Source organism: Coregonus clupeaformis, chromosome 25 (genome assembly GCF_020615455.1).
Source record: "Coregonus clupeaformis isolate EN_2021a chromosome 25, ASM2061545v1, whole genome shotgun sequence".
Lineage (NCBI taxonomy): Eukaryota > Metazoa > Chordata > Actinopteri > Salmoniformes > Salmonidae > Coregonus > Coregonus clupeaformis.
The window spans coordinates 34,329,436-34,354,850 of NC_059216.1; the positions used below are offsets into that span (position 1 = coordinate 34,329,436).

General features: G+C 45.0%; 1 protein-coding gene across 3 annotated transcripts in view; it reads right to left on the reverse strand.

Moving 5' to 3' along the window:
* Positions 1-1,160: 1,160 nt before the first annotated feature.
* Positions 1,161-25,415, reverse strand: part of ston2 (stonin 2) — a 59,152-nt gene continuing 34,897 nt past the window's right edge. For 2 of the 3 annotated variants that reach the window (XM_041848279.2, XM_041848278.2), the window contains 5 exons: positions 6,395-7,857; positions 5,592-5,924; positions 5,271-5,493; positions 3,232-3,434; positions 1,161-1,731 (listed from right to left, as the gene is read on the reverse strand). In XM_041848279.2, coding sequence (XP_041704213.2) covers positions 1,642-1,731; positions 3,232-3,434; positions 5,271-5,493; positions 5,592-5,924; positions 6,395-7,857 — 2,312 coding nt within the window. In that variant the 3' untranslated portion in view covers positions 1,161-1,641. Of the gene's footprint in view, positions 1,732-3,231; positions 3,435-5,270; positions 5,494-5,591; positions 5,925-6,394; positions 7,858-19,210; positions 19,481-25,415 lie in introns of those variants that run through there. The other variant, XM_041848281.2, reaches the window with a different exon arrangement.

The following is a 25,415-nucleotide window of genomic DNA, read 5'->3' on the forward strand; positions in this document are numbered from 1 at the left end:
ACTCTCACAGACAATCAACTGTTCTACACAATACATTTCTATCTGAACGATCTGTAACGTTGCCCTTGCTGTACGCTGTATCCCAATGGGGTAAGACCACAAGGTCAAGCCGATCCACTCACAATAAATGAATCATCATATAAAACTAATAGCTCTCCCTCAGTAAACAGGTCTGGCCAAATCAACATTTTAAAGAAAACAAACAAATGAATAAAGCAAAAACACTAATTAGCCCCCAGTCTGCTGAGTTTCCCCAGTATACAACTAGTTTAAATCCAGTCTATATCCAGTTTACATCTAGTCATATCCAGTCTCCGACTAGTTTAAGTACAGCCTATATCCAGTCTACATCTAGTCATATCCATTCTACAACCAGTTTAGTCCAGTCTATATCTAGTCATATCCAGTCTATGACCAAAGTCCAGTCTACACTCACCGACCAGTTCATTAGGTACACCCATCTAGTACCGGGTCAGAACCCTCTTTGCCTCCAGAACAGCCTGAATTCTTCTGGGCATTCTACAAGGTGTCTGAAACGTTCCACAGGGATGTTGGACCATGCTGACGCGATGGCATCACGCAGTTGCTGCAGATTGGACGGCGGTACATCATGCTGCGAACGTCCCATTCCATCTCATCCCAAAGATGCTCTATTGGGATGAGGTCTGGGGACTGCGCAGGCCACTCAAGTAAACTGAGCTCGCTGTCATGTTCCAGGCAATGTTTTTCCACTCCTCAATTGTCCAGTGTTGGTGATCACGTGCCCACTGGAGCTGCTTCTTCTTGTTTTTAGCTGATAGGAGTGGAACCCCCGGTGTGGTCGTCTTCTGCAGCAGCCAATCCGTGACAAGGATCGATGAGTTGTGTGTTCCGAGATGCCGTTCTGCACACCACTGTTGTACTGCGCCGTTATTTGTCTGTTTGTGGCCCGCCTGTTAGCTTGCACCATTCTTGCCCATTCCTTCGACCGCTCTCATCAACGAGCTGTTTTCGCCCACAGGACTGCCGCTGACTCTATGTTTTCTGTTTGTCGCACCATTCTCGGTAAACCCTGGACACTGTCGTGCGTGAAAAGCCCAGGAGGGCGGCCGTTTCTGAGGTACTGGATCCGGCGCGCCTGGCACCGACGATCATACCACGCTCAAAGTTGCTTAGGTCACTTGTTTTGCCCATTCTAACGTTCAATCGAACAATAACTGAATGCCTCGATGCCTGCTTTATATAGCAAGCCATGGTCACGTGACTCACTATCTGTTGGAGAGATCCATTTTCGTGAACGGGGTGGTGTACCTAATAAACTGCCAGGTGATAGTTTATCTAGTCTACATCTAGTCATACCCAGTCTACATCCAGTCTTTATCCAGTCTAAGACCCGTCTATAACCAGTCTGTCTAGTCTAGATCTAGTCTATGTCCAGTCTACGACCATTGTACTTCCAGTCTAGACCCAGTCTACGTCAAGTTGATGTCCAGTCTACGATCAGTTATGTCCAGTGTACATTCAGTCTATGCACAAACATCGACCAACTCGTCCTCCGGTACAGTTCTTCAAAGTGCAAAAAGTGACTTTTCTCCCTTCTCCTGTGAAATAAACAGTAATGAAATCCTCCCGCCCTCCCTGCATCCGTCCGTCTGCGTGTGTTCACTGCTGTGCACATTCTCCAGGCTGGTCCTGGTCCAGTGTAGGGCTGCTGCTCTCTGAGAGGCCACCTGTTTTCTGTTCTATAGGCACCTGGGGGACAGAAGGGACAACATGGTCAGAAAGGCAAACACAAGGACACCTATGGAGGCCTACTGCTTAGGAAGCACTAAAGGTGATCTCTAAAGTATATAGATCTGTTGTGGAGTCTCAAACCAAGAACTGCACTGCAGCTTGACCCTGTGCTCGTCTCAAATGTATGTGGGACGTGTGCTGTCGGGGGGGTTGAGAACAGAGCAGAAGACACATTTCCATTGTTCGCTGTAACTCTAATGGACATAAAGTTGTATTGTATAAGAACGTCAGTGAGCGATACGGTCTACTTAAATGAAGGTGTGATTGTCTTTGGCCACAAGGTGGCGATCATAGCCCATACAGTGAGATAGATAGATTTAGATCAGTGACGAGATAGATCAGTGACCAGACAGACAGACAGACACAGACAGACAGACAGACAGACAGACAGACATACAGACAGACAGACAGACAGACAGATAATATGCTACATTCCCACACACAACCAAGGCAATCCATCCATGTCTCTGTTTAGAGAAGAGAGAAGTCGGAGGTAGAGGAAAGTCTGAGCAGAGGTTAGTGTCGTAGCGCTGCCTACCACATGAAGCAGGTTGATCTGGTGAGGTGTCTACCCTGGCTGATGCCTTGACCTGGATATAGATAGAGATCCCTGGGTTGGACTCGGCTCTGGCTAGCCACGCTAGTTATATACCACCAGCTGATCCTTACCAGCTGTCATCTGTCTAACACTCACTGTGCTCCTGAAGCTTTCCACTAAGTGTACACGTGGGAATTAACCTGTACACACAGTGAACTTTACAATATAAATGACTTTATATTAACCAACGTGAAGGATATTGACCTTGTTTAAAAATCGTTAATCTGAATGGTCCTTGAGACTCACCTAAAATACTTTTAGAAGAACCAAACCACTGCTATAATTACTACTATAGCGTAGCTCACTGTATAATAACATGGTTATCCTACTGTTGTACTATATGATAACAGGGCTTTCTTACTGTACGTGTGGCCTGGGCCCGTATCCATAAAGAGTCTCAGAGTACGAGTGCTGACCTATAATCAGTTTAGCCTTTTAGATCATTATGAATAAGACTATATGGACAGATCCTAGATCAGCACTCCTACTCTGAGACACTTTGTGGATACGGGCCCTGAACAGGGAAAACTAGCCCTGATTATATTGTTCCAGGTCAGCATTCCTACTCTGAGATGCTTTGTGGATACGGGCCCTGCGTTAATTGTTGTTTGTGTTGATCTGCAGCAACTGTGCCGACTACTGCTGACTACTGTGTTAGCTACTGTTAGTGGGAGCCAGAGGGGTTGCTCATCGTGCCTAATTACACATTACATACACACACAGAAAACAGCTCCCGTGGCTGAGCCAGAAGGTTACGGAGGACACCCAACGTGTGTGTTTGGGTGTGTGTATGTCATTTTACCATGTCAGCCCATTCACAAAAGGCTAGAACTCCTCACACAAACACCCTGGTCTATTACCTGGTAGGAGTAGTGTGATTTGTAGTTGATCCACTTCTTGACATCTGTCCTGTCCTCTACAGAGAGGGAGCGGACGGTGGCTTTGGAGGCAGAGGCGGCAGGCATGTCAAACTCTACCTCTAGGTGGCTCTGCAGCGAGGCTGGCACCTCCCGGTCCGAAACAAGCTCCAGACGACAGAAGAAGGTGTGGGGGTGACCCAACGCTGCCAGGGGGAGAGACACACATACATTAACACACATATCAACACACACCTCGTACGCAAACACACACATTCATCATCATCAGCGATCACTCTGGGTCGAGCATGATTGTCCTCCTGGTGGGTCCGCACACGCAGACACACACACACACACACACACACACACACACACACACACAGAGCACAGAAAGAAAGGGAGAGCAAACCCTTACCCCTAACCATGTGTAGATTGGATAGGTGTAAGCAATATTGCAATCTACATCAAACTTATCAGGTGACAACTATTACCATACCTATCCAATTCTTTCAGGTCTACATGAAGTGCCTAGGGGAAGGGGCTAGCAGTTGTCTCTGGACAGGGCCACAGAGAGGGTGAGTTATGCCAAGAACATCATAACACTGAGCACGGACGGGACGGGCCACCCAGAGGGGTCAAAACAGGAAGTGCCATGAGGTGAGGTCAGAGGTCAGATAGAATATCCTCTGTTGTACACACTGTCTTTTGAGAAGAGGACTGTAGCAGTGAAATGTTAACCAGCATACCACCATGATTCTCTCATTTGTGGTGCAAGGAATTACAGCCCCAGAGTTGACATCATGGTGTGGACTGTACCACACATATAACTAAGGGACGAATGAGCATGAAGAAAGAAAAGAAGGAACACAAAGAAGAGAGAGAAAGAAAAAGCAAGGCAGACAGAAAGACAAAAGATGGTGCAGACAAAAGAAAGAGAAGAGAGAGAGAAAATGGAGGGCAGGCTTGGCCCAGTTAAGTAGAGAGGGGGAGATGAGGAGGAGGGAGAGGAGCTGAAGCAAGGGCGAGAGCTAAAGAGAGGGGAAAGGAGAGGAAAAGTGAGAGAGAGGGAAGAGAGGCAGAGGGTAAAGAGAGAAAGAAGAAAGGGGGGAGAGAATGAGGGAAGAAAGAGAGGGGCCCACAATAGAAGGGGGGGGGGGGGCAGCCCGTGGCAGAGCATGTATTTACAATAGAAGCCTGTGGCCTGTGGGTTTGTGAGGTAATGCATGGTGACAGCCAGGGCTTTGTCTGGCCAATCAGTACTCAGGACAGGCAGCCATGCTGACAGCCTATTGAAAGGCCTGGAGGGGACCGCATTCTGACAGAGACATACCAACACTGGACTGGGGCCAGGGAGAACACACAAACTCATACACATGCACAGGCACGTGCACGAGTGCACACACACATGGGCGCATACACACACGCAGAGGCGCAGATGCACGCAATCATTCACGGATACATGCCTGCATGCACACACATAAACAACTCTACAACACATACGCACACTATGATATTGACAGTGCCTGGGATAAGGACTATTGACAGTCTGCACAGTGTAATGACAGCAGAAACAGATCAATGCTCATCATCTCTCACTGTTGGGTGAAATATAAACCAGCTCCACTAACACTGACTGGCACTGAGAATGTAAGGGGATGGACCTGATCCTCCGCACATGTATAGATATTTAGGGCCAGTTTCCCCTGACACAGATTACGCCTAGTGAAATAGCTAAAGAGCTATTTAAATAGAGATTCTCCATTGAACATTCGTTTTTAGACCAGGCTTAATCTGTGTCTGGGAAACCAGCCCATAGTGTCCGAAATGAGCCATCTCTCTGCTGTCAGGTGTGACTGGTAAAACAACTATAGATCTAGCCCTTTTCACAGTGACAATAGCAGGGTATCGCCTCAAACTCTTTCCCTCCTTACCAAAGGTTTGTGCATCGCTAGTGAAATAGCTGTGTATTTTTGCATTTATACAGTGAGAATAGAGATCGTTATCATACTGAGTATTACCCCAACAACGTCCCTACTTCTTACCAGAGTTTTTGTCAGGCAGGCGGCTGAGCCTCCACACCACAGCTTTAAAAGCCTGTTCATACTTGGCCGTGCCAAGGGTCACCCTCATCACTGGCTCTGACCCGGAAGTACTCGGCGTGCCGAAGCTGGCACCCTTGTTGAACCTCGCCTTCAGTGACCTCTCCCCCATCACCCCGTCCCGACGGAAGTTCTTGGCCCAAATCTCAGGGATAGGGTAGCGTATCTAGGGGTAGGCATGATAATCAATGTTAGCAAATGACTGAGGGAAGTGAAGTTCATTAATAAAACTGTTGGAGACACGATATTCAATTATAATTTTACCGCCACATTCTCGCAGGGGATGAGGTTCAACGCGTCCCGATTGGATGAGAACCCCTGTGACATCAGCAGCCAGGACTGCAGGGTGACCTCGGCGCCGCGGACGGAGGCGACGGTGCGCAGCGTGAAGGGGAGGGTCTTCTCTGCGAAGGCCGTGCGGAAGGCGAGCAGCTGGAAGCGGCGGCAGGGTGGCGGTGTGAAGACAACTTGGCGTGACGACAGGAACTCTAGTTCGTCTGCGTGTTCGTCGTGAAGCTCGCAGTCACGCAAGCAGATCCAGCGTGTGGTGGTGTTGGGGATAATGTCGTGTCTGGAGACCACCTCCTTACCTTTGACCTGGACGAACAACATCGGGAGAGGGGTTTAACACTTTCATGTATACATGCATTTAAATGTTTGTAACTTTCTCTGAATAAGTGTCTGCAGAACTCTAGGGCGAATATCTCACCATCCACATCTCACCATCCAAATCCTCCTCTCATACCAATGATTCAGTGGAGGCTGCTGAGGGGAGGACGGCTCATAATAATGGCTGGAATGGAGTCAATGGAATGGCATCAAACGCATGGAAACCATGTTTGATGTGTTTCATACCATTCCATTGACTCCATTCCAGCCAATATTATGAGCCATCCTCCCCTCAGCAGCCTCCACTGCAATTATCTATCAAAATGGTTACAATTTGAGCCCTACAAAAATCCCTCTTTCACACACCTATAAGCTACCTAACATGAACCACCCTCCCCTTTCACTCGTGTAACTGAACGTCTGTTTTAACCCACTCTCTTTCTCTCCTTCTCTTTTACCTGCACATCATTGAGTCCGAGGCGGCAGCCTGCCGACCCAGAGAGGAAGGCTAGCACGTGCACACGAGTCATCACAAGCTGCTTCAGAATCCTCCCATCTCCTGCGGCGACCGTCCCGTAGAACTCGTCCCTCACCTCCACCTGCACCTCCTCCTCTGTCAGCCCCGCCCCTATGGGCGACCCCGTCGTCCCCGGCAACGCCCCGCCCGTCACTGCCGGCAACTGCCTCAGCACCTCCACCAGCGCGTGACGAAAACTCAGGAAGTCGTGGTAACAGGTGGTGCCCAGCTTCACCAGCTGCTCACGGATTGGCTGGTGTGTGACGGGCGACTTCGGCTGGATTCGTCTCCTCTCGCGGTATTGGACGAGGTCCACACTGAGAGTGTGGACGCGGCCGGCTTCTTCGTAGTTCTGCAGGCGGTGTTCAGCCGCCTCATGGCGAGGGTCCAGCTTCAGGGTCCTGAAGGGTTTTTCCAGACCTTTTTCGTAGAACATCTGGAGCACGCCGTTGTCAGACAGACGGACATAGATAGGCCCCCAGTGGCGTGACGACATGATGTTCTTCTTCTCTGGTATACGGAGCAACATGGCCCAGCCATCTTGGGAGGTCATGTGATCTGGGAGGTAGGGGGCGCTCTCATCCTCTCCCTCCATCCCATCTTCCTTTGCCTCCTCCGCATCCTCCACTGAGTCATCAGGCAGAGTGGGGCTGCCTGGATCGTCTGGGTCTGTGATCTGGAGGTTTCTCAGCTGATCCAGGTCTAGTCTGTCTAAGGGAGGAGTGACATGGCTGACAGTCTCTCCTCCTCCTCCTCCTCCTCTGGTGGGCTCAAACTCGGAGGAGAAAACTAGAATGGACTCTCGTTTGGCCTCTTGGCTGTGGGAGCTGAGAGACTGGAAGAAAGGAGAGCTAAAGGAGAAGGCACAGGGAGAGCTCTCCCGGTGGTGGGCGGAGCCATTACTCTGGATCATCGGTGATGTCACTTCCTTTTTACAGTCAAAGTAGGAACTAAAGGGGTTGATGGGAGAGGGCTGGATGTCATTGAACTCTTCACACAGGAAAGGGTTCTTCTTGGTGTAGGGTTTAGTGCTGCCGGGGAGCAGGGGAGCTGTTATAGGTTCAGTCAGAAGGGTTCTAGGAGGGTTTCCGTCTGGCGTCAGGTCCAGGAGGTGGCGGTTCTGGTTCTGCTGGGTCCCGTTCTGCTTCCAAACGTTGGGAGGAGAACCAATCAGGTTACTGTTGGCATCCTGGAAGGGGCTGAGATTATCCAATCGGATGTGGGATGGCTGCTCCCGGCGGTGGAGGTGGGGCTTGTCCTCCTCGTCATCGTCGAAGGTCACCCAGGAAGAGAAGCGTCCAGAAGAAATGGGGGTCTCTGATTGGGTGCCGGGGAGTTTAGTGTTGGAAGTCCAGCTGACTGAATCCATCTCTATACCTTCATCCTCTGGGAACATTGACGAATCTACACAAAAACGAACAGATATTTTAAATATAAATTAATAATATAATACATATTACATTATAAAACCATATCATACGCATAATATACATAGTACGAAACCATTTCTTGAAACTGAGTGACTAATGCTGCTCATTATCTTGTGCATCTACGGTACCATTTACGTAGTCTGTCCACGAGAGATTAGTTAAAGAATGATCTGGTGAGTGAGACCTATTTATTTAAACCGAACAATCCAAAATAAGTGGGCAACTTTATTTATACCAGATTATCTCATATTGTACAAGTCAGCTCATATATAGGCAACAGATACCAGGGTACAAGGGTATGACACACACATACAAAAACACACTTCCCAATCCAAGAGAATACAACTAGAATCAATCAATCAATCTCCCCCAACCTCCCCGTCTCAGCCTCCAGTATCTATGCTGCAATGGTATATGTGCTGGGGGGGCTAGGGTCAGTCTGTTATATCTGGTGTAATTCTCCAGTCTTATCTGGTGTCCTGTGTGAATTTAAGTATGCTCCCTCTAACTCCCTCTCTCCCTCCCCTCCCGGAGGAACTGAGCCCTAGGACCAAGCCTCAGGACTACCTGGCCTGATGACTACTGGCTGTCCCCAGTCCACCTGGTCATACTGCTGATCCAGTTTAAACTGTTCTGCCTGCGGCTATGGAACCCTGACCTGTTCACCGGACGTGCTACCTTGTCCCGGACCAGCTGTTTTCGACTTTCTCTCTCTCTACTGCACCTGCTGTCTCGACCTCTGAATGCTTGGCTATGAAAAGCCAACTGACATTTCCTCCTGAGGTACTGACCTATTGCACCCTCTACAATCACTGTGATTATTATTTGACCCTGCTGGTCACCTTTGAACACCTTGAATAACGATCTGGCCTTAATGGCCATGTACTCTTATAATCTCCACCCGGCACAGCCAGAAGAGGACTGGCCACCCCTCAGAGCCTGGTTCCTCAAGGTTTCTTCCTAGGTTCCTGCCTTTCTAGGGTGTTTTTCCTAGCTACTGTGCTTCTGCATTGCTTGCTGTTTGGGGTTTTACGCTGGGTTTCTGTACAGCACTTTGTGACATCTGCTGATGTAAAAATGGCTTTATAAATTCATTTTATTTGATTGATTGAATACAACTACTAGGAGGATTCAAAGGAATACTGGCACATTCCAACACACAAAGTCGTGCACAAAGCTACATACTGTACCTTTAATGGACAGAGAGGCCTTGACTGTGTGTTCAAATCAAATAAAAAGTTTATTGGTCGTGTACACATATTTGCAGATGTTATCGCCGGTGCAGCAAAATGTTTGTGTTTCTAGTTCCAACAGTGCAGTAATACCTAGCAATACGCACAAATCCCAAAAATAAAGATAAAAACTATCAAAACGAGCAATGTCAGAGAGAGAGAGACACATAAGGAAAGCTTTGTGAGCATAGCCTTGCTATTGAGAAAGGCCTCACAAAATGAGGTGGAAACTGAGATGCACTTCCTAACCTTCTTCCAAATGTATGACCATATTAGAGACACATATTTCCCTCAGATTACACAGCCCCGCAAATAATTTGAAAACAAACCCAATTTTGATAAACTCCCATATCTATTGGGTGAAATACCACAGTGTGCCGTCACAGCAGTAAGATGTGTGACCTGTTGCCACAAGAAAAGGGCAACCAGTGAAGAACAAACACCATTGTAAATACAACCCATATTTATGTGTATTTATTTTCCCTTTTGTACTTTAACTATTTGCACATAATATAACATTTGAAATGTCTTTATTCTTTTGGAACATTTGTGAGTGTTTACTGTACTTTTTTTTTTTTATGGTTTATTTCACTTTAGTTTATTAACTATTTCACTTGCTTTGGCAATGTAAATATACAGTACCAGTCAAAAGTTTGGACACACCTACTCAATCAAGGGTTTTTCTTTATTTTTACTATTTTCTACATTGTAGAATAATAGTGAAGAAATCAAAACTATGAAATAACGCATATGGAATCATGTAGTAACCAAAAAAGTGTTAAACAAATCAAAATATATTTTATAATTGAGTTCTTCAAAGAAGCCACCCTTTGCCTTGATGACAGCTTTGCACACTCTAGAATACAGTATATACATATGAAGTGGGTAAAACAGTATGTAACATTATTAAAGTGACCAGTGTTCAATGACTATGTATATAGGGCAGCAGTCTGTAAGGTGCAGGGTAGAGTACTAGGTGGTAGCCAGCTAGTGATAGTGAGTAAGGTTCAGGGCAGGGTACTGGTCGGAGGTCGGCCAGTGGTGACTGTTTAACAGTCTGATGGCCTGGAGATGGAAGCTGTTTTTCAGGCTCTCTGTTCCAGCTTTGATGCACCTGTACTGTATCCGCCTTCTAGATGGTAGCAGGGTGAACAGGCCATGGCTCGGGTGGCTGAGGTCCTTGATGATCTTACATTTTACATTTTAGTCATGTGGCAGACGCTCTTATCCAGAGCGACTTAGTGCATACATAATTTTTTTCCATACTGGCCCCCCGTGGGAATCGAACCCACAACCCTGGCGTTGCAAGCACCATGCTCTACCAACTGAGCTACACGGGACCACAGGATCTTCTTGGCCTTCCTGTGACACCGGGTGCTGTAGATGTCCTGGAGGGCAGGCAGTGTGCCCCCGGTGATGCTTTGGACTGACCGCACCACCCTTTAGAGAGCCCTGCGGTTGTGGGCGGTGCAATTGCTGTACCAGGCCGACAGGATGCTCTCAATGGTGCATCTATAGAAGTTTGTGAAGGTCAGGTGCCAAGCCGAATTTCTTCCGCCTCCTGAGGTTGAAGAGGCGCACACGCTTTTTCACCACACTGTCTGTGTAAATAGACAATTTCAGGTCGTCAGTGACGTACACTCAGAGGAACTTGAAGCTTTTCACCCTCTCCACTGCAGCCCTGTTGATGGGGATGAGGGCATGCTCTCTCTGCTGTCTCCTGTCGTCCACGATCAGCTCCTTTATTTTGTTGACATTGAGGGAGAGGTTATTTTCCTGGCACCACTCAGCCAGGGCTCTTGCCTCCTCCCTCGCGGTCTCGTCAATGATGGCAATCAGGCCTACCACTGTTGTGTCATCAGCAAACTTGATAATTGAGTTGGAGACGTGTGGCCACGCAGTCATGGGTGAACAGGGAGTACAGGAGGGGGCTGAGTGTTTATACTGTGTGTTTGTGGGTGCACGTGCGTGCATGCGTGCGTGCGCGTATTGTACAATCACAATAGGATCGCTGACTCGGGAAGTTGTGTTTGGTTGAATCCTTCTGTGTCAGCAGCCACAGGTCTTCCCCATACTGTTCTCTAAACTTCTACTACATACTATAGATTACATTCAAAACTGTGGAGGAAAATCACTTGAGCTGAAGGAAACCAACTGTTGTAAAATTGTGAAGGAATTTCTGTAGACCTTTACTAAAAGATGAAAATAAATACAATTAGTACAAAGTGAGATATCTCAGTGTGGCCAAGGTTGTCTGTCTGTCCGTCGGTCCATCTGTTTCTGTCTTTTGTTTCTCTTTCTATAGATTAGATTGAGGCTCCCTGTGAGTGAACTGAATGTCTTCTCCTTTCTCTCTTTCCCCTCACTCCATTCCTCCGCTCAGAATGTATCAGTCTTTCATGCTCTGTTCTAATAGAGAGAGAGGGAGAGCAAAAGAGAGAGCACGAGAGAGAGAGAGCGAGAGAGAGAGCGAGAGAGAGAGAGCGAGAGATAGAGCGAGAGAGAGAGAGAAGGAGAGAGGGGGAAGAGAGGGAGAAGAGAGGGAGAAGAGATCGAGGAAGAAGAGGGAGGGAGAGATAGGGAGAAGAGCGAGAGGGACAGAGACAGAGAGACAGAGAGAGAGGATAAATGTGTGGCCTCTGAGCACAGACAATACAGGCCGAACTCTGCTGTACGAGTGTGGGTAACTAATTTGCCAAGCAGAGTGACACACAGACACACACAGACGCGACAGAAGAATGACGTAACATACAATGACACAAAAACATGAAACACACACACACACAAGGCTATGCAAGGCTGTTGAGGCTCCAAGGTCATGTTGACATAGAGAAACATACCTGACATGCTCAGTTCACAGTTCCCCCAGGCAAGCTAACTAACCCTACAGTACAACAAGGCTCCATTCAAACCAACACAATACTAATCCACTGGGCTTTCAACTAGCTGCTGCCTTTGTAGTCTATTCACCCTCTTCACACTACATTACCCATGATTCACTGCTGTTGGGCTCTCTACAGGAATCCCTTTTTGTACTACTCACTATCCACGTCCTAATCCCATGTTACTGGGCCCACCCATAACCGCGGCCATACTCTGGACCTGGTTATTACCAAGGGGCTTTCTATTGACATATCCTCTATTGTTGATCATATAAAGCAACATCACCACTGTGTATTTTTTACTACCTTGTTGCCCATAATACAGGATAATACTGAACGCATTATTAAGAAACGCTATCTTACCTCTGAAGTTACTACAGATTTTATTGAGTGTATGAACAATACACCATCACCTATTCTGCCTTCCTCTTGTGATGATTTAATTGATAACATTAATAGCAAATTAAGGGCAACCATTGATGCCATAGCTCCAGTAAAGTTGAAAAAGGCCACATCCAAAAGGAGAGCCCTTGGATAAGTGAGGAAACTAATCAATTAAAGAGAAATTGCAGGAAGGCAGAGCGGAAGTGGAGAAAGTCAAAGTTGCAGGTCTGTTATGATATTCTGAGAGAGTAACTTGGCAAATGCACTTCCGCGTTGTCGTGCTGTTTGCTGTGACTTTTTTACTTTTAATAACCGTTTAATCAAAACTCAGCATTTAACACATTTACCAACGTCTTAGTTTTTTCCTTGCTCGACTTTTTTCATTCAACTTTTTCACCCCGGACTCTTTAGTACCTGGATACCAACAACCGAGCCAGGTTATAAAACTACTAAAGGAAAGTGCTAATTTCCAGCGTATGAGTGTGACCCCAATTGTTGGCTAGTAAATGCTGTAATTGTATGTTTTGTATCCCCCACGACTACAGACACTGGGGACATGCCCGATACAGCTCTGAGAGGCTATACAGAACACTAACACTCAACCAGGCCGGTGCGTAGAAAGGAACAGCCGGCGACCTGCCACTGATAACCGACCCAGACATCACCCGCACCCCTGCGCTTCTCTCTTGCTCTCACACTCAATGAGAGACAGACAACAACACAGTTGTTCGGGGGGCTTGTGGGGGCGTCCGCGGCCATGGAGGGAGCATCTTACAGTATGCACGCATGACTGTAAGTAACTTTGGATAAAAGCGTCTGCTAAATGGCATATTATTATTTATTATATTATCTAAGTCCCAGGCGGAGACGGGAAATGTTTGTTCCCTTGGACTGTTGGCATGCATCAGTGAAAACTCATTTGAATCTGCTGGGGACTCGCGAGCTATTAAATGTATAATATGCGACATGTTCGTTGTTGTCACGGGGAAAGATCCGATGGATACCTTCATTTGTGAAACATTTATTGAACTTGATGCAGCTAAAGAAAGGATTATTACTCTTCATGAAGAAATAAAAACATTTGAACACTGCACCCCTCTACTAGCTTGAACCAGAAAATGGCTGCTCACTGTTCGACTCCAGTTAAGCGTAAATAGATGCGTGTCGGAACCAGAAAGAAGGAGAAGAATTGATCTCAGCATGCCTGCCTTCTTCCCCCGCGGCCAGGTATGTCTACCTCTGCTAAGCTTCCCAGTAAAGCAAGAAAAAGAATCAAGCATCCCAGAAAAGTGATAAAAATAAGCTTAAGAAACAAGGTTCATGAAATCAATAATTTGCTAGTAACAGATGACATTCATATTCTGACAATCTCTGAAACTCACTTAGATAATACATTTGATGATACAGTGGTAGCAATACAAGGTTATAACATTTACAGAAAATACATAAATGCCAACGGGGGTGGTGTTGCGGTCTATATTCAGAACCACATTCCTGTAAAGCTTAGATAGGATCTCATGTTAAATACTGTTGAAGTAATATGGCTACAGGTTCACCTGCCTCACCTAAAGCCCATTCTGGTGGGAAGCTGCTATAGACCACCAAGTGCTAACAGTCAGTATCTGGATAACATGTGTGAAATGCTTGATAATATATGTGATATCAATAGAGAGGTATACTTTCTGGGTGATTTAAATATTGACAAGCTTTCATCAGGCTGCCCACTCAAGAGAAAGCTTCAAACTGTAACTAGTGCCTGCAACCTGGTTCAGGTTATCAATCAACCTACCAGGGTAGTTACAAACAGCACAGGAATTAAATCATGAACATGTATTGATCATATCTTTACTAATGCTGCAGAAATGTGTTTGAAAGCAGTATCCAAATTCATCGGATGTAGTGATCACAATATAGTAGCCATATCTAGGAAAACCAAAGTTCCAAAGGCTGGGCCTAATATTGTGTATAAGAGGTCATACAATAAGTTATGTAGTGATTCCTACGTTGTTGATGTGAAGAATATTTGTTGGTCCGTGGTGTGTAATGACGAGCAACCAGACGCTGCACTTGACACATTTATGAAATTCCATATCCCAGTTACTAATAAGCATGCACCCATGAAGAAAATGACTGTAAAAACTGTTAAATCCCTGTGGATTGATGAGGAATTGAAAAATTGTATGGTTGAGAGGGATGAGGCAAAATAGATGGCAAATAGGTCTGGCTGTACAACTGATTGGCAAACATACTGCAAATTGAGAAATCATGTGACTAAACTGAATTAAAAGAAGAAGAAACTACATTATGAAACAAAGATAAATGACATAAAGAATGATAGTAAAAAGCTTTGGAGCACATTAAATGAATTTTGGGCAAAAAGGCAAACTCCGCTCCATCATTGATTGAATCAGATGGCTCATTCATCACAAAACCCACTGATATTGCCAACTACTTTAATTATTTTTTCATTGGCAAGATTAGCAAATTTAGGCACGACATGCCAGCAACAAACGCTGACACTACACATCCAAGTATATCCGACCAAATTATGAAAGACAAACATTGTAATTTTGAATTCCGTAAAGTGAGTGTGGAAGAGGTGAAAAAAGTATTATTGTCGATCAACAATGACAATTCACTGGGGTCTGACAACTTGGATGGAAAATTACTGATGATAATAGTGGACGATATTGCCACTCCTATTTCCCATATCTTCAATTTAAGCCTACTAGAAAGTGTGCGCCCTCAGGCCTGGAGGGAAGAAAACGTTATTCCCCTACCTAAGAATAGTAAAAACCCCTTAACTGGCTCAAATCGCCAAACAATCGGCATGTTACCAACCCTTAGTAAACTTTTGGAAAAAATTGTGTTTGACCAGATAAAATGATATTTTATAGTAAACAAATTGACAGACTTTCAGCAGGCTTATAGGGAAGGACATTCAACAAGCACTTCCACAAATTACTGATGATTGGCTGAGAGAAATTGATGATAAAAAGATTGTGGGGGCTGTTTTGTTAAACTTCAGTGTGGCTTTTGACATTATTGATCATAGTCTGTTGCTGGAAAAACGTATGTGTTATGGCTTTACACCCCCTGCTATATTGTGGATAAAGAGTTACCTGTCTAACAGAACACAGAGGGTGTTCTTTAATGGAAGCCTCTCCAACAAAATCCAGGTAGAATCAGGAATTCCCCAAGGCAGCTGTCTAGGCCCCTTACTTTTTTCAATCTTTACTAAAGACATGCCACTAGCTTTGAGTAAAGCCAGTGTGTCTATGTATGCGGATGACTCAACACTATACACGTCAGCTACCACAGCGACTGAAATGACAGCAACACTTAACAAAGAGCTGCAGTTAGTTTCAGAACGGGTGGCAAGGAATAAGTTAGTCCTAAATATTTTAAAAACTAAAAGCATTGTTTTTGGGACAAATCATTCACTAAACCTCAACTAAATCTTGTAATGAATAATGTGGAAATTGAGCAAGTTGAGGAGACTAAATTGCTTGGAGTAACCCTGGATCGTAAACTGGCATGGTCAAAACATATTGATACAACAGTAGCTAGGATTGGGAGAAGTCTGTCTATAATAAAGTGCTGCTCTGCATTTTTAACAGCACTATCAACAAGGCAGGTCCTACAGGCCCTAGCTTTGTCGCACCTGGACTACTGTTCAGTCGTGTGGTCAGGTGCAAAGAGGGACTTAGGAAAATTGCAATTGGCTCAGAACAGGGCAGCACAGCTGGCCCTTGGATGTACACAGAGAGCTAACATTAATAATATACATGTCAAGCTCTCCTGGCTCCATTAACTCCATTGTGCCTTTGCGTGGTAGGCTAGGGCATATACCATCAAACTTCTCATCAGGTCCTGCTTGACTGATACCCAGCCTAATGTTTTTTATATTACCTCTGAAGTATGCCGCAAACTCATCACATTTAGATGTCGTGGAAAGTTCACATAGGTTTGCGGGGGTAGGATTTATCAGGCCATTAATGGTCGAGAAGAGCACTCTCAGATTATTCTGATTATTACCGAACAAGCTAGAAAAATTAGCCTTCTGGCATTTCTAATTGTCTTGTTATATTTGTATTTGTAATTATTATGGATCCCCATTAGTGTGCTTTTATTTATTTTTTATTGAATATTTAAAACATACAATATACTTGCAGTGAAGCCGCTCAACAACTACATCACATTAGTCAACTAACAGACTCCCATCCAGAGCGACACACAGAAGCAACCAGGGTCAACACCCTGCTCAAGGGCACGTCGACAGATCTCCCACAAGGTCAAAAACGGGGACCCGAACCAGCGATCCATCAGCCACCGGCCCAAGCTCCCAACCGCCAGGCTACGAGCCCTCCAAGATCCCCCCACAGTTCTCCAAGAGCTGCTCCTCAACCATCCTCAACCCCCCCCCCACCCCCACCCACAGTCCCCTCCCCTTTATTTTTATTGTTTTTATATATATTTTCCTGTGAAGTACATTGTGTTGCATTCCACATCTGAAATGTGCTGTATAAATAAAGCTTGATTTGATTTGATTAAGCCTTGTTTATACCTTTGTCCTGATCTTGTCCACATTCTGATTGTGTTCACATCTTCAGAAATATCTCTAATCATGGTATTAAAATGTGTCTCATTTCGGTCCTCTGTGTCCGAATTGTGACCAGATTTCCTGGTCCCTCACTGTATGCAAATTGATTGACAATTATTTTTTCAAAATACTATTTATTTATTTATTGTAGATAAGCAAAAAGGTGTGATGGGTCTGTGCTCAAAAATATTTTTTTTTCCCACTGCAGCAGGGATAGCGTACACAGATGCTTCGGCTTTGCAGCCTTCTTCAGTGTTTAGGTACAAATATTTTTCATTCAAAACAGCATTTATAGGGAACACAGGTGAGCAACCGATGACCAGCAGGTGTTTCTAATCAGGGTTGCTACTCATCTGCCAATAAGGGATGTGGCTTCTAGTCTACCTGTATACATTTTAAGACACATATTGATGATTTTAGAAGGTGGGATAATTATGATTTAAATGGTTTCACTGTCCCTCTGGAGGTGGTCAGGAAGATCACAAATCTGATCACAATGTGTCTTTTAATCGTCTACACCTGTCAAAAAATGTGGCCACAATCAGAATGTGGACAAGAACAAGACAAAGGACATGTTAGAACCAGGTATAAACAGGGCTTTAAACTTTTTTGGATAAACAAAGCAAATGGGTGAAACAGAGCTGCTGAGCCATGATGGCTGGTATCGGGTATCTGTGGGCTGGAGACAGAAGGAGATGAAGGGAGGACAGGGAAGAGGGAGACAATGTTTGAGTGCCGCCGACACCACCTAAGAAGTATGTGAACTACTGTGGCTACTTCTGTGGCAGTCGGGAGCTCTGAAGGACAAGTCTCTTCATGTCGAGACAGAGAGAGAAACAGAGGGAAAGAAAGACAGAGGGAATCAGCCAGATTGGTGGAGAAGAGAGGATTACTGGGAAAGTGGAAACTTACAGCACCTGACCGGCTGCCAAATGGTAGTTTACTAACACACCTTAAAGAGTTCACACACACACACACATGCACACGCACACGCACACACACACACACACACACAGACCCTGACTAGCTGCACATCATCCATTGCCTTTGAATATAGCCAACAGAACACATATACATTCATGCTACACACACACACATCACAACTGCTGCTACCAGACTCTATAATGCTCAGTTTATACACTGCCCCCATCCTCCCCTTCCCCAATACACATGTAAATATTGGACTACATTGTGCCTTCCTGTATTATACTTATACTAAAATGTCTATTCTATTCTACTGAGCCATTTACTTTATGTTCGTATTCTTATCTTTTATTATTTCTTATTGTTGTTGCATTGTTGAGAAGGAACCTTCACGTAAGTATTTCGTTGGACGATGTATACCATGCGTATCCCGTACATACGACTAATACAACTTGATGGACACATAACACACATACAGTTTACTAAAACATGTTGTTGAATAACTGATATCACATCGCCTTAACTAGTTTTTGTTTCATTTGCTTTGTATTGACTGCAAAGTGTATACACATGCGCACACACACCTCTTGCATCAGTGACCAGCCGCGAGACAGCAATAGAGAGGGGAGGGGGGTGTCATTATTCATCAACAGTGGACTAAGACCCTGTGAAAAGACAGGCTCCTGTTGCTAAGCGCCAACTGATCAGGCTGTCTCGCCAAGTAAAGATCACAATGTAGACTTACAATGAAGACTCAGTGGAGTGAGAGAGAGAGAGAAAGAGAGGGAGAACACCTCTCTAAAACTTCATCAGGACTGAACAGAGTGGGAATTTAGAAACACACACACGCATGCACCCACTCACACCCTCTCTCTGCTGATCGCTCTCAGTCACTCGCTCCGTCTACCCTGTTCTCTCCCTACGTTTTAGCTTTCTCAGAAGTCAGCGGAGATGTTGCAACTAATATGATACAATGGAAACGTTTCAGTTATATCAGCAACTAATGTGCCCGATTAAAGACACACAACAACAACAAGGCTTTTCAGAATTGATTTGTCTTCTATTCTCCGACTCTCAAGTCAAGGACATTTACATAGGAAAGGCTACCCTGCAGGATCATTCACTCACACACTGCAAACAAAGACAGCACACCACTCCACCCAAACATTATACACTTGCACTACACTTCACACTACCCCCTCGAAACACATACACACACCCCTTGCAAAGATGTAACTGAAGGCGAGAGACAAAAGAAAGTAACTAGTGAAAGAGAGCAAAATAAAATGAAATGTCGCTCACCAGTAGTATCACAGTAAATGAGTGTGTGGTCTGTTGGGTGTGTGTGAGCTGGATGAAAGGCTGACTAGTGCTGGCTGTAGGTCAGGTCATGTGACTCAGCAGCCACCCTGCATAGTTCAACAGGGGCATGTAGGAGCCTGTAGAACCCTGCCTACTTCTCTCTCTTTTTCTGTTTACTTTTTTCAGGTCCTCTATCTCGTACTTTTCTTCTCTTCTAGAATCATTACCTCACAAATCTGTCCCCCTCTCTCTTTTCAAATTTCTCCCACTCTCTCAATGTCTTTCTCATTCGCTTTCTCTCGGTCAAACTACTTTTCTTCACTATTTACCTTCCCTTTTGTCATTTTTTCAGGTCCTCTCTTTTGTACCTTTCTTCTCTCTTCTGGAATCTTTACCTCACAAATCTGTCCCCCTCTCTCTTTTCACATTTCTCCAACTCTCTCCATGTCTCTTTCTCATTCGTTTTACTTTCGTCAGTTAAACAGTCTGTCAGCCTTTTAATCTACGCCTCCGCTGGTTGCTTACCTGTGTCGTAGTTGATCTATCTGTCACCTTTTAGCTCTGCCTGCCTGTCGCGTTACCCTTCGGTTGATACATTTGTAATACTGCCTCTACACTCCTCCTCTACACATGCATATGTGTGCGTGCAAAAGTGTGTGTACTTTAGCAGGCGTTAACCACGCGCTCCATTCTTGAGCAGTACAGTAAGCAACAAGGACTTAAGGCTCGCACACATCACATCGAATGTGGATCTAGCGTTCATCTGCCTATCGTTCAGCGCGCTCTCTTTTAGGGACAACCCGCTGTAGATATCTGACAGCCGACATTTTTCACATGATTCCATCTGTAAAATCGGTGCGCACTCAGCTCGCAAATTACGTTCAGAGGTGCTAAGAACTCTCGACCAGCAAAGGCTATTGGTGTGTGAGGGTGGCAGGTAGCCAAGTTGTTAAGAGCGTTGGGCCAGTAACCGAAAGGTTGGTGGTTCGAATCCCCGAGCAAGGCACTGAACCCTAATTCAGCGTTTCCCAAACTCGGTCCTGGGGACCCCAATGGGTGCACATTTAGGTTTTTACCCTAGCACTACACAGCTGATTCAAATGATCAAAGCTTGATGATTAGTTGATTATTTGAATCAGCTGTGTAGTGCTAGAGCAAAAACCAAAACATGCACCACTTGGGGTCCCCAGGAAGGAGTATGGGAAAGCCTGCCCTAATTCCTTCTGTATGTCGCTCTGGATAAGAGCGTCTGCTAAATGACTAAAATGTGAATGTAAAAAATGTGCCCTTACTGTATCCATCAAAAAATAATTACAGCACCCCCACCCCCAAACTACGTAGGAAGGGAACGGGGAGTGGGAGGTGGGTCGGGGGGAAGTGGGGAGGGCTTGTCTCCATCAATTACAAATACAATCAATCAAATCACACTTATAAAGCCCTTTTTACATCAGCAGATGTCACAAAGTGCTATACAGAAACCCAGCCTGAAACCCCAAACAGCAAGCAATGCAGATTTAGAAGCCATACAAACCATAAACACAGCCTTTCGTTGACCTAACCTCTGGGCCGGTACTGAACCTTAGAGGTCAAAGGTCAGTCTTTAAAGTGTTAGTAGTGACCCCCTGCAGGGATTTATAGGGACTCTGAGAACCTCAGGACATCCCATGGCTAATCTGTTCCCCACTATAATTATGAGTAGTAGTTACTCAGTAGTTCCCCACTATAATTATGTCCCCCACCCTTCACACACACGGACACAAGCAGGGTTCCATTCAGGTGAGTGCTACATATACTGATTGTTGCATAGACATGTCATGAATCGAACTGATATAAGGATTCCTTAACTCTACATGTCAAGAGAGGCATGTCTGTTCTGCTCAATATATTTCTGAACGCTCCACAGCGTGGTGCCTCACTGAATGTGTGTGATAGACACAGGTGCCAAACCAAAACAAGTGGTCCTGGGGTGGGGGTCGAGCTCAAGTCAAAAGGAAGTGTTATGTTAGGTGTTTATTACAGCACAGAGAACATTTGCCATCACACACACTGAGAGACCGTTCTGATTGTTGCGCTGATATGTAGTGCTCTAGGGAAAAGGTAATTACAGGGGAGGGGTGGAGGATTCGGTGTAACGGGACGACCTATATTGTCATGTTGGAACTCGCCCCAAACCATTGTGGTAGTGAGTAAGTGATTGAGTGAGTGAGCCAGACTGTGCATCTCTATACTCCTCTACTATGTCTCTCCACCTGTCCTGTACATTAAGACTGCCCTCCTAGCTGAACTGACAACCACAGCTGAACACACACACTACAGACACTGTACATCATTCATGGACACACACACTACAGACACTGTACATCATTCAAAAACCTCTGCCCCGAACCACACACATCTGTCAGAGGATCATTATTAGTGTAGCGCCATTTGGAACGACAGAGATAGACACACCTCTCCCACTGTCCAATTTCCACCATAAACACAGGGTTGATTTCCACCCTTCCCTCCAAAACAACAAACTCTCATTAAGAAAGAGGAAGCAGCAGCCACTTCAACGCTTCTTTCCCCTCTTGCTGGGATGTGTGTGTGTCTTTCCCTTGTCTCGTATACTAGGACTAGGTTACTCCAGGGCAGAGACAGAAGATAAGGCAGTCTCTCCCATATAATCTAGAACTTCTCAGTCAACATTAAAGCTGTATCTCAACAATCGAAAGTGTTTTTCTCTCCTCATCTCATCCTATAAAAAGGAAAGGAGACAATGAGAGGAGACTATTGAGATGCAGCCAGCCCCAAGTTGGGGGACTCTAGTAGAGAGCTCCAGATGGGTATACACAATAATCATATCAACAGACACACCCACTTCCTGTTAACCCTACTGCTTAGTCATGGAAGGATGAATGAAAGAGAAAAAAAAAGGGAGTGATAGAGGGACGACGCCCACCCCAGGGAAGAGAAAATGAAAATATAATGAAAAAGAGAGAGAGAGAGAAAGAGGATGAGTGAGAAAGATTGAATACTTAGTGGCTTCAGAAAGTATTCATACCCATTGACTTGCTCCACATTTTGTTGTGATAGAGCCTTGAACTCAAAATGTATTAAATTTTGGCAAAGTGAATTCATGTATTTTTTTGTGTGTGCGCATTTATAGAAAATTAAATACAAAAATATCTAATTTACATAAGTATTCACACAGTCAATACATGTTAGAATCACCTTTGGCAGCGATTACAGCTGTGAGTTTTTCTGGGTAAGTCTCCAAGAGCTTTGCACACCTGGATTGTACAATATTTGCACATTATTATTTTTATAATTCTTCAAGCTCTGTCAAGTTGGTTGTTGATCATTGCTAGACTGCCATTTTGAAGTCTTGCCACATATTTTCAAGCCGATTTAAGTCGAAACTGTAACTAGGCCACTCAGGAACATTCAATTTCATCTTGGTAAGCAAGTCCAGTGTATATTTGGCCTTGTGTTTTATGCTATTGTCCTGCTGAAAGGTGAATTTGTCTCCCCGTGTGTTGGAAAGCAGAATGAATCAGATTTTGCCTGTGCTTAGCGCTATTCCGTTTCCTTTTATCCTAAAAAACTCCCTAGTCCTTCCCGATGACAAGCATACCCATAACATGATGACGCCACCACCATGCTTGAAAATATTAAAAGTGGTACTCAGTGATGTGTTGTGTTAGATTTGCCCCAAACATAACACTTTGTATTCAGGACATAAAGTTCATTTCTTTCCCACATTTTTTGCAGTTTTACTTTAGCGCCTTATTGCAAACAGGATGCATGTTTTGGAATATTTCTATTCTGTACAGGCTTCCTTCCTTTCACTCTGTCATTTAGGTTAGTACTGTGGAGTAACTACAATGTTGTTGATCCATCCTCAGTTTTATCCTATCACAGCCATTAAACTCTGTAAGTGTTTTAAAACCACCATTGGCCTCATACCAGCCCATAGTTAAAAAGTAAGAAAAATATCAAATAAATAGCAAATATTGCTCGGCCCTCTGTTTCCTGTAATCCACGATAAGCTCCTTTGTCTTGCTGACGTTGAGAGAGAGGTTGTTGTCCTGGCACCATACTGCCTGGTCTCTGACCTCCTGCCTGTAGGCTGTCTCATCATCGTCTGTGATCAGGCCTACAGCCGTCGTCTTGTCGGCAAACTTAATGATGGTGTTGGAGTCGTGCTCGGCCACGCAGTTGTGGGTGAACAGGGAGTACAGGAGGGGACTAAGCACGCACCCAGGAGGGGCCCCTGTGTTGAGGGTCAGCGTGGCGGATGTGTTGTTACCTACCCTCACCAGCTGGGGGCGGCCCGTCAGGAAGTCCAGGATCCAGTTGCAGAGGGAGGTGTTTAATCCCAGGGTCCTTAGCTTAGTGATGAGCTTGGAAGGCACTATGGTGTTGAACGCTGTGCTGTATGAACAGCATTCTTGTGTGTGTGTGTGTGTGTGTGAGAGAGAGAGACAGGCTCTGAGGACAAGCCCATTTATCTCATCAACAGAAAATTTAAGCTCGCCAAGATTCTGTCCCCTCTAACCCTGTCTCTATGGAAACTCGCGCGTGTGTCATATCAGTCTGAGATTTCTCCCTTAGTCTCTCTCCTTTCTGATGATATATGCAGGGAAACAGCAAGAACAGACCACATCCCTAAACACACAGAACATTTCCTCAAACGCTATTCCTATCGGTTCCAATGCATGCATCACTTCACTTTTCTGTGTGACTTCCTGTAGCAAATCAAATCAAAACATTTATATCTAAGGCAGATTTTCTCTGTCCCACCCAGTATAAGTCATGTCCTCCTCATCCCTACGAAACTCCCTTCTAAGCCCCCTCATCCTTACGGAGCAGGCAGCTGGACTCTGCTCTCCTCTCAATTCCTTCCCCTCTCCTTACCTCTTCTCTCCTCTCCCTTCCTCTTCTCTGTTTCTGAAGGGAGTGGCTGAAAGTAATTGAGCTGAGTCACAGACAGGGAGCGAATAAGAGGAAGGAGTGGTCTTGAAAGTGCAATGTGTGTGTGTGTGTGCGCCTTATCTAATCATGTACACTACCAGTCAAAAGCTTGGACACTCCAAGGGTTTTCTTTATTTTTACTATTTTCTACATTGTAGAATAATAGCGAGGACATCAAAACTATGAAATAACACATATGGAATCATGTAGTAACCACAAAAGCATTAAACAAATCAAAATAAATTTGAGATTTGAGATTCTTCAAATAGCCACCCTTTGCCTTGATGACAGCTTTGCACACTTGGCATTCTCTCAACCAGCTTCATGAGATAGTCACCTGGAATGCATTTCAATTAACAGGTGTGCCTTGTTAAAAGTTAATTTGTGGAATTTCTTTACTTCTTAATGCGTTTGAGCCAAACAGTTGTGTTGTGACATGGTAGGGGGGGTACACAGAAGATAGCCCTATTTGGTAAAAGACCAAGTCCATATTATGTCAAGAACAGCTCAAATAAGCAAAGCGAAACAACAGCCCATCATTACTTTAAGACATGAAGGTCAGTCAATATGGAGCATTTCAAGAACTTTTAACGTTTCTTCAAGTGCAGTCACAAAAACAATCAAGCGCTATGATGAAACTGGCTTTCATGAGGACCGCAACAGGAATGGAAGACCCAGAGTTACCTCTGCTCCAGAGGATAAGTTAATTAGAGTAACCAGCCTCAGAAATTGCAACCCAAATAAATGCTTCACAGAGTTCAAGTAACAGACACATCTCAACATCAACTGTTCAGAGGAGACTGTGTGAATCAGGCCTTCATGGTCGAATTGCTGCAAAGAAACCACTACTAAAGGACACCAATAATAAGAATAGACTTGCTTGGGCCAAGAAACACGAAAAATGGACATTCGACCGGTGGAAATCTGTCATTTGGTCTGGAGTCCAAATTGGAGATTTTTGGTTTCAACCGCTGTGGCTTTGTGAGATGCGGTGTGGGTGAACGGATGATCTCCGCATGTGCATTTCCCACCGTAAAGCATGGAGGAGGAGGTGTTATGGTGTGGGGGTGCTTTGCTGGTGACACTGTCTGTGATTTATTTAGAATTCAAGGCACACTTAACCAGCATGGCTACCACAGCATTCTGCAGTGATACACCATCCCATCTGGTTTGGGCTTAGCGGGACTATCATTTGTTTTTCAACAGGACAATGCCCCAACACACCTCCAGGCTGTGTAAGGGCTATTTT